Source organism: Ciconia boyciana, chromosome 2, assembly GCF_034638445.1.
Source record: "Ciconia boyciana chromosome 2, ASM3463844v1, whole genome shotgun sequence".
NCBI lineage: Eukaryota > Metazoa > Chordata > Aves > Ciconiiformes > Ciconiidae > Ciconia > Ciconia boyciana.
The window spans coordinates 150,671,928-150,688,913 of record NC_132935.1 but is presented as its reverse complement, the minus strand read 5'-3'; the positions used below and the strand labels follow the sequence as shown (position 1 = coordinate 150,688,913).

At 40.8% G+C, this 16,986-nt stretch overlaps 1 protein-coding gene across 1 annotated transcript; it reads right to left on the bottom strand.

The window, feature by feature from the left end:
• Positions 1-1,876: 1,876 nt before the first annotated feature.
• On the bottom strand, positions 1,877-16,540 carry LOC140647163 (mycocerosic acid synthase-like). Its single transcript, XM_072851523.1, has 8 exons — positions 16,437-16,540; positions 15,361-15,478; positions 13,679-13,747; positions 11,567-11,720; positions 9,638-9,798; positions 8,200-8,403; positions 7,915-8,096; positions 1,877-7,622 (listed from the first exon to the last, which is right to left on the bottom strand). Exons 3-8 carry the CDS (start codon positions 13,737-13,739, stop codon positions 2,061-2,063), a joined length of 6,324 nt encoding a protein of 2,107 aa, XP_072707624.1. The 5' UTR covers positions 13,740-13,747; positions 15,361-15,478; positions 16,437-16,540; the 3' UTR covers positions 1,877-2,060.
• Positions 16,541-16,986: the final 446 nt, after the last annotated feature.

Genomic DNA, 16,986 nt, shown 5'->3' with positions numbered 1-16,986 from the left:
AACGGAGATCAGTAACAAGTGGTGTTCCTCTCCTATGAAGACAGGAACACCTCTCCTATGAAGAAAGGCTGAGAGAGTTGGGGTTGTTCAGCCTGGAGAAGAGAAGGCTCCAGGGAGACCTTATTGTGGCCTTTCAGTACTTAAAGGGGGCTTATAAGAAAGATGGAGAGAGACATTTTACCGGGGCCTGTAGTGATAGGACAAGGGGTAATGGTTTTAAACTGAAAGAGGGTAGGTTTAGATGGGACATAAGAAATAAATTATTTACTATGAGTGTAGCAAGACCCTGGAACAGATTTCCCAGAGAAGTAGTGGGTGCCCCATCCCTGGAAGTGTTCAGGATCAAGTTGGATGGGGCTTTGAGCAGCCTGATCTAGTGAAAGATGTCCCTGTCCATGGCATGGGGGTGGAACTAGATGATCTTTAAAGGTCCCCTCCAACACAAACCATTCTATGATTTTTTCCCTAAAAGTCCTTAAAAGTTTCCCTCCACTTTGGAGAAAGATGTAAAAAGATACCTGATTTTTTAATTAAATCAACTCTGTGGTTAGTAAACACTTCCAAAAGAAGAATAAAAGTTTCCCTAATAAAGAGCAAATATTTTACAGTTCACCTAATATACTATTCTTGCTCTGTTTCATTCCTCTTGGATATATATCCCAGTGATCTTAATGGTGAGCCTCTGGGAAAATGTTATTTGTATATAATTTGGTGAGAAGATTTGGAAGTATCTCTTATATATAATTTGCTGAGAAGGTTTAACACTAAATTTATCTTACAATATAGGATTAAATAATACTAGCATGTTTTGTAGGAAAAAATGAATCTAAAATGCTGATTCCTGCTTGATCAAAGGCATTTATAACCTCTTCTGTGTAATACAAAGTACTGTTCTCACCCTAGACTAATCTAGAATGATTTGGTCTGAGTTGAAGAAACTAACTGAAGAGGGTCTGTGTTTGAAGTGGTAGATAAGACCATCGTCTCTTAATGAATTCAGGTATTTATATAAAAATCACAGGTAATGACTGCATGCATGCAAATTGTATTCTGTGTTTGACTTCGATGCATAGGATTTGCTTTTAAGTTTGCAATAGAAAAGGTTGTCTTAGAAATATTACAATGATTTAATATAGTCAGATTTGAAACTGAATACAATGCTCTGATTTTTTAATCATTATAGATTTTAAAGTATGTTGGAATTTCCAGAATTCAATCACTACTACATAAGTATCATTAAATTTGTCTCTCTGTGGGCTCTGCTTTCAAAAGTGTGGGGTAGGTCTACTGGAGTAAAATAATGGCAGGTGTTAGGGTTATGAAAATTTAAACTTGGAGAGCAGATGAGGGACAAAAAAATTGAAATAAGACAAAATACACTTTAAGTTTTGCTTTTCAAACTTTTTTACTATTCTTGTTTATTTGGGCTTTCATAAAAGATGGTTAATTAATAAAGAAAAACAGTTGCTTTACTGTATGCTTTGCAACTGATAAATTTTTTATATTTTTGCAGACATAAGGAAAAAATAAAGTTTAATTTTTTGAGAAGAAACCTTTGAAATTCACAACATCTAGAAGTCTTTCAAAAAGACGCCCATATTTAGACATATTTGGTAATACTCAAAAAAAGAATAATACATTAAGAATATAATAATGACAAAAATGGTGATAATCCTATGCTGCTTTACACATATATTCATCATTTGAAAGTGCAAACATACCATTTTCATCAAGACTTTAATACCATTTAAAAAATGCAATGTGCATTGAACATACAAATTTATCAAATGAAAATGTATATGTATTAACCTACCTATTTCCAGTTTAAAACATTGAAAAATGAAGGTAAAAAATATTGAAAGTAACAAGTCAAACAATTGACTGAAATTAATACAGCTAGTGCAATGGCAGAAGAACCTGGTGCGGGTTTTTCTGGGTTGACACAGAAGAGTACATTCAGCATCACCAGATGTTCCACCCTGTCTGCAATGACATATTCTGAGATACTACAAAGGGTCCAGGTATCTTCAAAGTTACACAATTCCTGAGTGAGAAGACTCCTATAGCCAGCTCCCATTTTCTGCACTTTCAACCGCAGCATTTTTTTTCTCAACTATTCCATTTGTATTGCTTGTTTCTTCTAAAACTACTACTAAATTTGACAGAGTTGTGTGAGGATCAAGCAGTTTCAGAAGAGGTATGTTCACCTTTCTGTCTTGAAACACACGGTTCTGAATTGTCATAGCTAACATAGAGTCTATGCCCAATGATGAAAGTGGTGTGTTCATGGTTAGTTCATCTGGGCTCAATCCAGTGAGGTCACTCACCAGTGAGGTGATATAGTCTTCAGATTTTATTAAGGCAGTATCCTGGGCTTGTATTTGAGTTTCTTCAGAGGTTTCAAGCTTGTTTCTGAATTCTTCTGACATAAGTGATTTGAAGCGACTTTTCATCGACATAATCCGAGAAAAAACATGATTAAATAAAATTTGAAAATTTAATTTGACGATGGCTTGCTGCGGGTTATTAATAAGTAAGCTCCTCCTGAGATAATCATGAATTTCATGCACTTGCAGAATGTCTATGCCCTTGGATCCCAGAATGTTCTGAATAAGGTTTTGATTTAACAGTATGCCAAGGTTCAAAGCACCCCAGTTAATGGATTGGCCTGAAAGCCCACAGTTCCTCCTGTACAGGCAGAAGACATCCAAGAAAGAGTTTGCAGCTGCATAGTTTGCCTGGGTGGAATTTCCTAGAAAGGAAGTAACAGAGGAGTAGCACACAAAGTAGTCAAGCTCCTGGCCTCTGGTAGCCCAATGAAGATTTAGAGTCCCTGCTACTTTTGGGCTCAGCACTTTCTGAAAGTCAGCCAAGTTCAGAACTTCAAGACGGCCATCATGTAGAACAACAGCACTTTGAAATACACCTTTGATTGGACTCCCTGCAAAGATTTTCGCAATGGACTGGAAAGCTTTCTTAACATCACTGGTCAAAGTAACATCACACTGCACAAACACTACTTTGCTCCCTTCATACTGCTGCTGCAAAGCCTTCATCTCTTCTTGCTTCTCATTGCTTGGAATTTTCCTGGAGAGTATTGCAATACACCCTCCTCCATTCTTGGCTATGAATTTCACCGTTTCGAAGCCAAGTCCAGTGAGCCCCCCAACTACTACGTAAACAGCATTCTGCTTAAACAACTTCTTGTGGGATTCATACAATGGTATATCTGAAAGCATGGTGATGTCCTTCTGCCTTCTCAATACAGCAAGTGGGACAGAACTGCAGGTAAAATAGGACATCACTGAGTTCATTCTTTCAAAGTTCTCAGTTTGCTGAAAAACAGAACCTGACAGACATCTAAACCGTTTCATATCCATGGAATTGATCCATGCATGCACAGTCTTTTGCAATTCCTTTAGACATGCTTTCTGGAAAACGCTGGTAAGTGTAAGGATATGAAAGCTGACATTTTCATGATCAGTTCGACTGACATTCTGGATACATTCAGACTGTTGATTGCCACACACTATCACCACATCTTTTATAAAATCCATGTGATCCAGATCCTCCCGAGACAGCCTGTTTACTGGAGGAAGAACAACCAAGGCATTGCATAAGCTTATATACTGGAACTCATCAGGAGTGGGCCTTGCAAGTGCTGTTTTCCAACCCATCTCTTCTGCTGCTGCAGAAAGAACATGGCACAAAACTGATGATGGCTCTGTAGAAATAATACCCAATGTTCTGCCATGTTTCCCCTTGGGTAACCTCTGATTGAATATTTCCCATGCAATGATAAAGTATGACACACAAGGGACATTCTGAAAGCATGGGAATTTCTTTACATTGAAACAAACTGTTCCTGGAATCCGAACTCTGGATGACGCAGCAGTTGGGTAACATGAAACCACGTGATCTCCCACTTTAACTTTCTTCACATCAATGCCTGTTGCTGTTACTGTGCCACTGAAATCAAGAGCTAAAAGTCTGTGTTTGTCTACTTGTGAATTCCAATACAGTGTATTACCAAAGTTACGACTAGAAACACTAATGGGAAAATAATCTTCTGAGTGGAGACATATTTTATCCACTTGAATTTCAATGCTCTGTTTGTCAAGCTGAGTAGCAGTGCTGGTGGATAATTCAGCAGACAAGTCTTTTGCTGTGTATGGATCAGAAGTGTACAAAGTGAATGTTTCTGACTTCTGGAGAGATCTTATGGGTTGGTGGTAATCTGCATCTACAAAAGGTGTGCGTCTGATTTCAGCCACATAAATTCTTCCTTGGCTGATGCAAACTTCTGGATAGTCCACACCTTTGTATTTGACAAGAACATCTGCTAGCACTGAGATGTCCAGGGAACTGTAAGAGCTGAGGTCAATCATCTGAAATGTGATTTCTGGAACTTCGACGACACAAGTTCTGGTCATGCCATACAATGCAAACCCACAGTTAATGTGGTCTACATTTCTTTCTGTTGTTCTGTAGGTGATAACTCTGACTGAACAGTGTGACATTTTCTTTCTTAATGCCACAATAACTTGGCGATAGGCTTCACAACATTTTGCCAATTGGTCTACCACTTTGCTTGGGAAATCTTCATTTAACTTTCGAATTCCCCACAGGAACAGAATTTCATCATAGTCCTCAACCTCTGCTCTCATTTTATTCTGTTTGTGGCCTTCCAAGAGGGCTTCCCAGTCTTCATAAATAACATATCTCGAATCAGGATGCAAATATTTTTTGAGCTGCTCAGCTACCCCAAATTTGTCAGCAAACACTAGGACACTGGGCATAGTCCCCAGATGTCCAAATGTCTGTGAAGGAGACACTTCTCTCCACTTGTTTTCAAACATGAACTCATTGTCTCTGGAAGATGCTTCCTTCATGAAAGTGAGGGTGACACGCTTCAGTTCAGCCAAAACAGAGCCACATTTGTCCATAAAGCATCCACAGACCTCTAGGCAGTTCCCAATGGATTTGCTTGTTCTCATATATATCATCATTTCTTCCTCGAGTGGTCGGAGCACCACCAGGCTGCCTATCCCTGAAGGGAAGCCTGCTCTGGACTGGAACGTCCTTGAGGTCATGACGGCGGTCATCTGCAGAAAACAGTCAAGCAGCACTGGATGGATACAGTAGTTGTACATCTCTCTGACAGTCTCCTTGTTCACCTTTATGCTTGTTATAGCTTCCTTTAGTTTGTGGCAATAATGCACATCACTGAGCTGTCTGAATATGGAGCCATACTGAAAGCCAGTCTGAGACAGTGCTTCATAAACCTCCTCTCTGCTAACCACTGACCTGCATCTTTGATAGATGTCTTGGAAGGAGATGGTGCTTTCTTCCAGCACAGCTTCAGGCCCCTTTGTAACTTGGCCTGCAGCATAAACTGCGTTGGAGGAAGAGAGTATCTCAAAGGCTGTCACTGCTTTTTGTGGACTCAGCTTGATACTCAAGATTTGGGAACTCTGTGTGAGAACACACGGTGCAGAAAAACTGATACTCATCTGGCAAGCACTTAGAGGCACTTTAGGTCTTGAGCTGCTCATCACAGAGGCCAGACCAAGCTCCACATAAAAAGCACCAGGGACTAAAGCCACACCATTGTTCTTGTGCTCATATAAGTACGATGTTGTGTCCTGAGACAGGAGGCAGCCAAACTCCATGTTGTCACTGTTTATGCTATAAATCAAAGGATGACTGGAGCTGATGCCTCTTTGCTGTGCTTGTTGATGGATATCCAGATAGGCCATGAGTTTTTTGCGATCAAATTGATACCGTGGAATGACCACTGGAACACTTTGATACCCATTATAAAAGTGCTGCCAGTTGGGATTATATCCCAGTTCAAACAGATTTCCTACCAGGGTGAAGAGTGTCTGATACTCTGCATCAGTTTGCAAAGAAGAGAACACCTTTGTGCCTTTTCCTAAAGTTTCCTTTATGTTTCGCTGCAATGCTCGGTGAGGACTTATTTCCACAAACATCACATTTTCCCTGTCTCTAGCTGCAGTTTTGATAGCTTGAGTGAAAGCAACAGGCTCACGAGTATGCCGGGCCCAGAATTTACCCTGAGCAAAGTCCTTTTCAGAAGCAGCCACCCCAGTCAGCGTTGAAATCACTTCAATTTCCCCCTTCTGTTTTTCTAAAGGCTGTATGTTCTTTTCCAACTCCCCAAGTATCATATCCATGCTGGGGCTGTGGTATGCAGCTGGGACATTTAAAACATGAAGAAAGATGTTTCTCTGGCTGAAAGCTTGAGCTAAATCTCTCTGGACAGCATCCACAGAGTCTGAATTCCCAGACAAGGTGCAGGAAACTGGGCTGTTGAAAGCTGCAATGCACACCTTTCCCGAGTAGCGTTGCAGACATTCATCAATCTCTTGAACAGGGATGTTTCCAACCACCAACATTCTGCCACTGGCAGTCTTTGCCTGCAGTCTGCTCCGGTGATAAATCACTTTGACTGCATCTGCCAGGGAAAGGTACCCAGCAAAATGCGCAGCAGCAACTTCCCCTATTGAGTGGCCAACAGCAGCAACTGGCTTAATGCCCCAGTATTTCAGAAGGGAAGCTAAGGCAACCTGCAGGGTAAAAAGCAAGGGCTGGGAAAGCTCTGGGTTCAACAAATCCTTTGGGCTATGACCTCTTGCTGGCAGGAGGCTGATGGGAGCATGTTTCTGAAAAAGCGCTTCTATTTCCTTACACTTGTCTCTGAACACTGGCTCTGAGCTCAGCAGTGCTTCACTGAATTCCTTCAGCATTACACCATTGCCACAGAACACAAACACCAGCTGTGGTTCCACCTTTGACATGGCAAGTTCAGTGCTCGCTGCCGACATAACCTCTTGCTGCAAGTGTTGGAGAGAATTTGTGACAAATGCTTTTCGGTACCTGTAGTTGGCATGGCTTCTTCTGCAGGCAGACGTATAGGCCAGGCTTGGGAGAGTTATGGAGTTTCTTGTGCTCAGCTGGTCAGCTGTATCGGCCATTGTCATTTGGAGGGACTTACTTGATGCTGCTGACAGCAGAACTAATTCAAAGGGCCTCTTAAAGGCAGGAAGAGGCTCTAGCTGCTTAACCTGCCTGACTACAATGTGAGCATTGGTTCCTCCAAATCCAAAGCAGTTGATGCCAGCTACTCTTCCATACTCACCTGATTCTTCCCAGGGCTCTACAGTTGTGGGAATGGCAAGGTTTAATTTCTCTGTATCGATGCTGCTCATCTCCTTTGAGTAATGCAAGGATGGAACAATCTTTCCATGATGCATCATCAGAAGCACTTTGATTAACCCTGCTGCTCCAGCAGCTGATTCAGTGTGGCCAATATTTCCCTTCACTGAACCAATTTTCAGTATGGAAGCTTGTGAAGACCTGTTTTTACAAATGACACTACCTAGGCTTTCAGCTTCAGTAGGATCTCCAGCAGCAGTGCCTGTACCGTGTGCTTCAATGTACTGCAAAACTGAGGGATCAACATGAGTTCCATAAATGCTCCGCAGTAACTTCTCTTGCTCTATTTGAGACGGTCTTGTGATTGGAGTTATGGACCTACCATTCTGATTTACTGCACTGATATTTATAACACCCCAGATTTTGCTGTAGTCTTCCTTTGCCTGTTTCATAAAAAGGTAAAATTATCTTTAATGATTTCATGCTTTCTCTGTATAAGGAAAAAAAGCAAAACAACAAAACCAAGAACAGAGAGAGTATAATACTAACTTTTAAATGTGTGATCCCTTTCCCATGGTAGGGGAAGTGCATAAATGCTTAATGCTTAATAAATGCTTTATTAATCTTAAGCTTGAATTGGAAAAGATTTTCTGGAAAAGTAATTATTAGAGCTGAAGATAGAAAATTCACGTAAGCAACCAGACTTATTTTAGGCTGCTTCACAAGCAATCTTACCTTTTTCAGTGGTTTGAGGAAAACAACACCACAGCCTTCTCCCCTTCCATAGCCATCTGCCTTTTTGGAGAAGGGTTTGCTTATTCCCTCTGGAGAGATCATTTTTGCTTTACTGAGAAATACAAAGGTGCGGGGATCTATTATGCAGTTCACCCCACCACAGATTGCTGCCTCACAATCTCCTGGAATAAAATAGAAACATACTCATGTTGAGATGTCCAGGATGATAGACAGAAACAGTATCAATCCTAATTTCTTTGTCCAGCATCTCTTCAGTCCCATTACCTGATTTAATTGCTCGCAAGGCGTAGTGCAGAGCAAAAAGAAAAGATGAACATGCAGTGTCAATAGCCAGTGATGGTCCAGTCAGATTAAATGTGAATGAGACCCTGTTAGCAGCAACGCTCATTGCTGTTCCAGTACCATCATAATGATTTACTTCACCTGCTGCTCTGCTTGTTACGATTTCATAGTCTCGATTCATAAGACCTATAAAAAAATATCAAATACATGTCATGTTAACCTAAGCAAACAAAAGGGATGTACAGCTCTAAACCTGATAGCGTATTTTGGTTTTCTGTTTTAGTAGTAAACTACATGGCATCAGTGCTCCTCTGGTGAAACTTTGCTTCAACGCAAGTCAAAGGCAAAACTCCCAGCAATTTCCCCTGGGCCCAGCTTACACAAACATACCGAACACTTGAAATTTCTACCTGCACAGTAAATGACAGGCCTTTCCTGATGGCTTAGCTCATTGTATGATACAGTTAAGCTCTGTGTAGCCTGCTTAGACTCCTCTATCTCAGTTTGAGAGTGGTTGTTTCGGTTTAGCTATGGGAATATACATTAAGAAGTTACAATAAGGATAGCTGGGATATAAATGTACAAGATATTAGCTTCAGTTCCTCAGATGTACCAAGTTAAAGGTCACAGCATAAGCTACATCCAATGCTTTTTATTTATCTTTGGTTTGGTCACTGTGATCCAGTAAGAAAGACAGAAACAGAAAAGAAGAACAGGGCCTGTGAGAGGAGTTGTGTCCTCTTTCTGAGAACATATATGCTTGAAATACAGTGGATCCTTAAGTCCACAGGCATGCGTGGCAAATGCGGTGCATCTAGTCAGAGAGCAAGGAATAGTCTTCCTCTGTGAAAGAAGAGCATGTTTCAGACTAAAAGTTAATCTAAAGAGTTTGCCCCTCTAGTTACATCAGCCTAACTATCCCAGAAAACTCCTCTGAAAAGAGACACAGATTACACCAGCAAAAATGTGCTGTTATTCTAGCTCCTTGACAAAATAAGCAGTTGGACAAGTGCACATTGGTAGCATACTAATATCTACATGAGGATTTCTGCTGGTTAAAAAGGATCTTAACCCCAACAACACCTTAACCGATGTTATACTGGAAAAGAGTATGCTGGAAAAATGTGTAGGCCTGGCTTGAGAGTATCATTCCTGGGAAGTGTTGGGGAGGCAGTTAACTGTTTCCTGCTTCAACTTCAGTGCCTGAAGACACTAAGAGGAGCACCTAGAATAGATACGTGAATTATATAATGAACTTCTTAGAGTAGCCTAGTAATCCTTAGCAAAAATAACCAGTAGTGTCATAGCACAGTAGCCTTAAGTTCTCCAGTGCTAGATATGTATGTAAAGTTAATGAAGGAGTGCTCCAATCTTTGTGAGGTTCAAACGAACATTTTTCACCATGAGATTTTCATCTTACCAATAAAAACACCTGTTTTGGTGCCACTGACAGCTTCTACAGGGACTCCTGCATCCTCCAGGGCTTTGTAGGTGCATTCTACCAGTAACTTCTGTTGGGGATCCATGCGTTCAGCTTCCAGATCATTAATCCCAAACAGGTAGTTGTCAAATGAATTAAATCTAAAATACACAGAGCAGAAAATGGTACAATATATATACAATACACATCTTCTTCTAGGCTCAAAGTACACATTTTTTGCAATTTCATGAAAAGCAAAGCAGTAAGTGGTCACAGAAGAAATTCAGAAGAAAATGTTTATAGGCCAAGGGTGTTTTATGTCCCACCACAAAATATGTATTTTTATCAATGATTCTGCATTTCACAGTTATGAGCCCACTCCTAGAAATTTTTATTCACATGGTTATCCCACTAGTACCAACAGGACTCCTCAGATTATGAAAATTTGCAGCATTAGACTCCCTCTGCTGTAATGTGGTCTTAGCCAACAAGTTTTAAACAAATATTGTCTTCTAAATTCTTTTAAGGCAATATGGGCCAATGGCTTTACAATTTAAAACCAATAAATAGAGGATCAGCTCAGATGCTTCCAAGAGATGCCCATACTTCTCTAATAATAAATTCAAAATGTTTTATATGTGTATGTGTGTGTGTTCATCTTTAAAAAAATATTCAAAGTAGGCCCTCACTTACAAAAGACCAAGCCCAGGCTTAATCTTCTATCCCAGGCTCAGATTTGCATGGCTTTCTATCATTTCTTGATTTCAGTGGAGAATTCAATATCTAACATGGGACTAATCACTGAAGTAATTCTGGGTCCTCCAATTCAAACCTGCTAAGTATTAATCTCAGGAGGCAGTAAGATTGCATCTGTGCATGTGAACTTCTCATTTGAATAAAGGTCTACAGCCTGACGGTTTAAGGTGAATGTGGGTTTAAAATAAAAGACGCTTATGTTGATCTTACTGTGATTTGCTATTCTTCGCATTAGTCATAGCCCCAAACAGCTGTACCCATATCTCTGGGATAATTTGACAGGAGACATGAGGACACAAGTGAAAGGATGCATACTGTAGTTTGCTCCTCCAGGATTTCTCTTTACACTATTGTCTTTACCTGATACTTATACATACATAATCCCTCAGTATTATGGGGGAGTGACTCAGAATAAAGAAAAAGTTCATTTTTTTAAGACATGACAGTATGAGCCCAGAGAAAAGCAAGATTATTATGAAATTATTAATAGTTCAGGTTTACAAGCAAGCATAACACTCAAATTAAGCATAAGATCCCCTTCTTGACTATCTAGCAAAACCAGACTTGCTTACTTTGTCTCTAAATTGTCACACCTGCACATGGATTAGAGCTACTTGTTGCTAAAAGCACAGGATTAGGTCCAGAGGTCCAGCAAAGCTGGCTAACCTTCAGGCTGAAACTGGAGGAGACTTACCAGGCAGTTCTTACAGCTCAGAGTCCATACTCCGCCACCTTCCTCCAGAGTCCGTAAGTGAACAGTACGAATTATTTGGCAGGCTGGAGCCCACCTCAGATCCAGTATATACCCCTTCATGCATAATGCCTGTGTACTTAGGTATTACCCAAAATGCAGACACACCCGTCACATGACAGGTGACATCTTAACACATGGTGGGTATGTACATTCATGTTTGATTACGTAATCAAAGATCATATGTGTTCTCAGCCATGTACATACATGCTTAACACAGCCTGCGACTAAATTTGCTCATCGATGTCACACACCAGGAATTCCTGCACTTTGACAACTGCACGTTCATCATGTGAGATAAAAGAAAGCCGGTTCCTAGGTCCCATTTCTAAGCTCTCCCTCTGCTTTGCACCCTCTGAAAGGCCAGACACCTTAGTCTAAGTACAAAAAAAATCGGTCGCACCACATAGTGACAGACTCACTCATTGAGAAGAGCAGCTCGTGTTGTACATATTTTTCCTGGCTTGTTATCATCTGGATCATACCAGTCTTTGGCATTAAATCTCTCAGGAGGGATTTCTACTGTGCAGTTTTTGCCTTCCTCCAGGACTTTCCAGAAATTGTCAATTCCATCACCTGTTGTACAAAGGTTTTAAAGTAGATTAAATTATGTGCTTCCCCCTCCCCATGCAGACTCAGAAATGCACACTCAGTTACAAGGAACTCCCATGTATAAATCTAGGTTGCTCAAGTAGAATCACCAGAGAAAGAAATGATCATTCTTTGGTGAGAGGAAAATGGAAAGCCGGCAACTAAGCACCATGCAGCCACTCGCTCACTCCCCCCTGGTGGAATGGGGGAGAGAATCGGAAGAGTAAAAGCAAGAAAACTCAAGGGTTGAGATAAAGGCAGTTTAATAGGTAAAGCAAAAGCCGCGCACACAAGCAAAGCAAAGCAAAGAATTCATTCACTCCTTCCTATGGGCCGGCAGGTGTTCAGCCATCTCCAGGAAAGCAGGGCTCCATCACACGTAATGGTTACTTGGGAAGACAAATGCCATCACTCCAAATGTCCCCCCTTCCTTCTTCTTCCCCAGCTGTATATGCTGAGCATGACGCCATATGGTATGGAATAGCCCTTTGGTCAGTTTGGATCAACTGTCCTGGCTGTGTCCCCTCCCAGCTTCTTCTGCACCTGGCAGAGCATGGGAAGCTGAAAAGTCCTTGACCAGTGCAGCAACAACTGAAACACCTCTGTATTATCAACACTGTTTTCAGCACAAATCCAAAACATAGCCCCACACCAGCCACTATAAAGAAAATTAACTCTATCTCAGCTGAAACCGGGACAGTATGACTGATCCCTTCACTGCTTGCCTAAAAGAAAAGGAACCCCACAAAATCCTTAACCTTCTGCTGTCCCTGTTTCCCTACCATGTCAGTGCATCTACTATATACACGCATCATGTCCTTAATGACCGCACAGGTATGATGAGATCTTTCTGTATCTGTACAGCACCACTCCTCAGGCAGCTCAACTGGCAGCAAAAGGTCATCTCTGGACATCAGTTCTTTGAAGACAGACTGAGCTTACAAATACCAAGAAAATGCCAGAGGCATTATCCTTTGTCCCTAGCACTAGAAGGACACCTAAATCAAACATAAAAGTATGTGTATATGCAATGCTTACAGAGCCCAACACGGACTCCCATCGCTCAACTTTTGAGGCAAGTTCACAAACAAGTTCAGTTCTGAGCATGCACAGTGCAGGATCAGGACACATGTTCACTTATTGCATAGTGAGGTAATTAAGAACAACGTTTCTGAAGAGAGTCCCTTTACTGGCATGTCTGGACCAACAAAAGGCTTGCATCAAATTAGTATTTAATGCTCAGGCAAGAGACTGCTGCTACATATTTACTAACACTTTATTAGATTCAGAACCATTCATGTTTGCTCACAGTTAGCTATGGGCCACATAGTTATTCCTGTACCACATATACCTGTTGAATCTTGGACAAAGTGAAGCCAGGAACTGAAATGTGGTCAGGGCGAGAAAGAAAACAAGGAAAGGGAGAGACTAGCATGGTCACCTTTAGGGCTGAACATCAATTTGCAAGGACAGAACTGTATTCCATTCCCTGGATTATTATACGGTAATGAAGCAGGAAGCTTTCTTTTAGTAAGACCCAACTTATTGATATTACAGGCAGAGCTGGTGATATTGACAGGGCCTCAATCTGTCCTGTCCTTATGGATGCATGGTCCTGCAACAATGCACAATCATCCGGCCAGTGCACATGCAGAAAGCTCAAATCATCCCAGACCCATCCAGTTCATTTGTATGAGTTTCATGTGCGCAGCTCAATGCCCTGCCCACAGCCAGCACTGCAGGTCTGTCTGTCAGTGGACAAATTTGAACCAATTAGTCTCCACCACAGCGTGACCTTTTAAAAAGATCCTACAAGTAGCAAAGCAACGAATTCTACAGAAGTAAGGGAGGAATGTATTGTTTTCCTCCATTTCAACATTAATAAATGACCGTGCTTTTCAATGTTCACTCAGCAGCCTCCTTTGCTTTTACCCAAAACTTACCTCCAGGAAAGTTGCATCCTATTCCCACAATAGCAATTTCATCAGCAGTCTCGATCTCCATCTCGTGGGCTGCGCAATACAGGTGTAAGTGTTAGCCAGCTCAAACAATTATGTATTTATCATTAAATTAATATTAGGTTAAAAGGTGACCTTCCCACAAACACACGTATTTGTTCAAAGCTTGATTAATCTTGAATGATCTATTATTGCTTGTGATGAGAAACGACACTCCGCACAGGTGACCAGAGCTGTGCGGTGTTTTTCTTGTTATCTCTACTTTCACAGGAAAACCCCTGACTAATTCCCCAGACTTCCTCATTCACAGATACTTCCTTTTTACTGTTTAACCTCTGTTACTGCCATCATCTGATCTGCTCTTGAGCCTCGCCCTAGATCAGTCCAGTTTCACTTCTTGCATACAGAAGTGAATTGCGCATTGACCAAGGCACACTTTCAGCTCTATCATCTCTATCCTGTTCACAAAGCAGATCTCCCAAACAGACTCTGCAAATTACCAGGTAAAATCAGACCACCTAAAGAGGAAACAATCAAGTAGCTGAAGGAACAAAAGGTGCATCTTCCACACCCTGGAAAAGTGCCTGGAAAGAAAAACTTTATTCAGAGCTCTGCTTTGCTGGATCCCAAGGCTGCCTAGCTTTTGCCTAAATCAGCTTCCTCTGTAGTCAGAGGTTAAACCCCATAGACCACGCTCAAAGCCACCAACAGCTACAAGATCTCCGTCTTCCTGACAATGCACAGTCTCCAGGTAGCCCCACTACAGCTGTATGAGTAACTGGCCTTTCAGCTCATTTGCAGCTTCACAGGGAAAGCTTTTTGTTGTGAAGCAACTCAAAATAAAATGTGAATTTTTTTCAACAAATTAGATAGCAAAGAAAAAATTGTTTGGGATGAAATTAAATACTTCAGTATAGAATTTAAAGCTAGTTTTTTTCCTTAATTCTGGGAAGGGAACTTGTGAGATAAAAATCAGTTCCATTCAATTAATTACAGCTCACTAGGATGCCCACCTTAAAACGCTTCAGTCCTCCTGGACTTGCTTCAACCCACAAAGAGGAGAAGATTCATGTTGAAAGAGATTTTTGGGGATTCTTGGCAGTGGTGATAGATTCTCATCTCAGTGATACCACAGTAGGTCCCAAAGAGCCCTTCTCAGTTATTGACTGACGGCAGTGAAGCAGAAATGAGGCTGTTTTACATCATTCATAGTTACCATTTCTTGGAGGTTTGTTTTGAAACATGAAATTAAAAATGACTGCTCAGATTCACACTGTGAAAAATTTACTTCTCAGTTCCATTAACTAAGACAGAGAAAGTTAAAAGGCCACCTAGCAAAAATAAGGAGACCAGAATCTGGCTTTCTAGGAGTAAATTCTATTTTACCAATAATACAAATTCTAAACTGCTATAAAAATTGTTTTCTTTTAGTTCTTTCAAAATTTTCTATGATTTCTATGCTTTTTCTAGTTCATATTCTGATTTCATTGCTAACCTAAAGCTGCAAAGGTCAACATAAATAAGTCTTATCACAAAGGTACTTTTAAGCATTGTTCCTAAGTTAGCACTTAAACAGCATATAATAGAAAAATAAGGACCTTCCAATTTTAACATAATATATGCCTTTGGCATCTATAGAGTTATCCAGTGAGCTATGTAACTCTTACCTTATGTCATCCCAATAGGGTGTACTAATAGGCTGAGTCTGTGGAAATTGTTTATATAGGCTCCTCTGAGGTTCCTTATTCAAATACGCGTGCTAAAATGTGGTAAAAATGTTAACGCCTTTCAAAGGAAAAATAGCAAATGAGTCATGTGATTAGTCAGTGGCCCCAACTAAAGTTCAAAACTACTTCCCTGAAGTAGTAAATTCTTGATGAAATCAGGTTTTATGCCAGGGCAACAGTAAAATCTCTGTCTTATCTAACTTCTTACAGGTAGCAAAACAATAAATTGGAGACTCTCCCTTTTTAACTCTCCCTCATCTGATTTCACCCCAACAACTCAAACTCATCTTTCTCCTTTTCCGACTTTTGACACAGTGTTGGATGAGCCGGGAGAGTTCATATATGGTTAATGTTTCCCCTGCTCATGGGACCCAAGTCTTTCCAAAAAGACAGCAAAAAACCACTGTGCTGAGAAGAAACAGTTTATTCTGCCACTGAATAGCTTCATAACCTGCTCTGAAAAGCTCAAATTCTGCTCTCCATTTCATAGCTGTAAATCTCAGTCACTCACTTTTCTGAGTTCTGAGGTTATTGGGCGTTATTTATATATTTAGAGTTATATAGAGAGAGTTATATATTTAAGTAAATTAACCACTTCCCTGATGTCATTACTAGGCTGATGCACAAGATGGCTAGTCTGAAGCTGACTTGCATATCCCCACATTTTACACATTTCTAAAAAACACTCTTTGCTGTGAGGGCACATTGCTGGTTCATGTTCAACTTGGTGTCCACCTGGACCCCTAGGTCCTTTCCTGCAAAGCTGCGTTCCAGCTGGGCAGCTGGAAAGATCTGTTAGATCTTTTGTAGCTATACTGGTCCATGCACCAGTGTATGTTGGGGGCTGCCCAGCTGGAAAGCAGCTTTGCAGGAAAGGACCTGCAAAGTATAGCTATAATAGTAGCTATGATAGATCTATTGTAGCTATACCGGATTTCAATAGCTACACCAGGATTTAAGTGAATGTTAGGCACTTAAAATACAACTTGATTTAAAAATAAGAAAAACTTGCTTACCCAGCAGTCATTAATCTGGAGGTGAACTGACAAGATGCCTCTATCATCAGCACAAAAGATTCCTGAACTCCTGTTGTTGCCATCCTGTTCACACCCAAAACTGCTGTGGGCTGAAAGAGCAAGCAACACATTCTAGACAATCTATGAGATTCTAGGCAGACACACTATACACTGTGTCCTCCTATGAATTTAATCTGATTAGCATGCCCAGAGCACACCTATCTGAACCAACATGAGTGGACCATTTCAAAACACAGCACTGATGACATTCATTTAACTTTGTTCTTGTTGACACTGGAGATGGTGACACGCATTTTCAGCCATTAGGCAGAGCTAATAAATTGTTCACCATAATGAGGTTCCAAGTCATCTGTCCTACAGTGCTCCTCTAGGCACCAGGGAATCACTAGGGAGGTCTGGACCTTCTACCCTGAATTTGATATTTGAGTCAGTAACTGTTTCAGATAAAACCCTTAGTCTTGATTGGGAACCAGAATCAATCATTTCCACCTCCTAAATGAACACCCTAGCCTATAGACTGCAGAGCCAA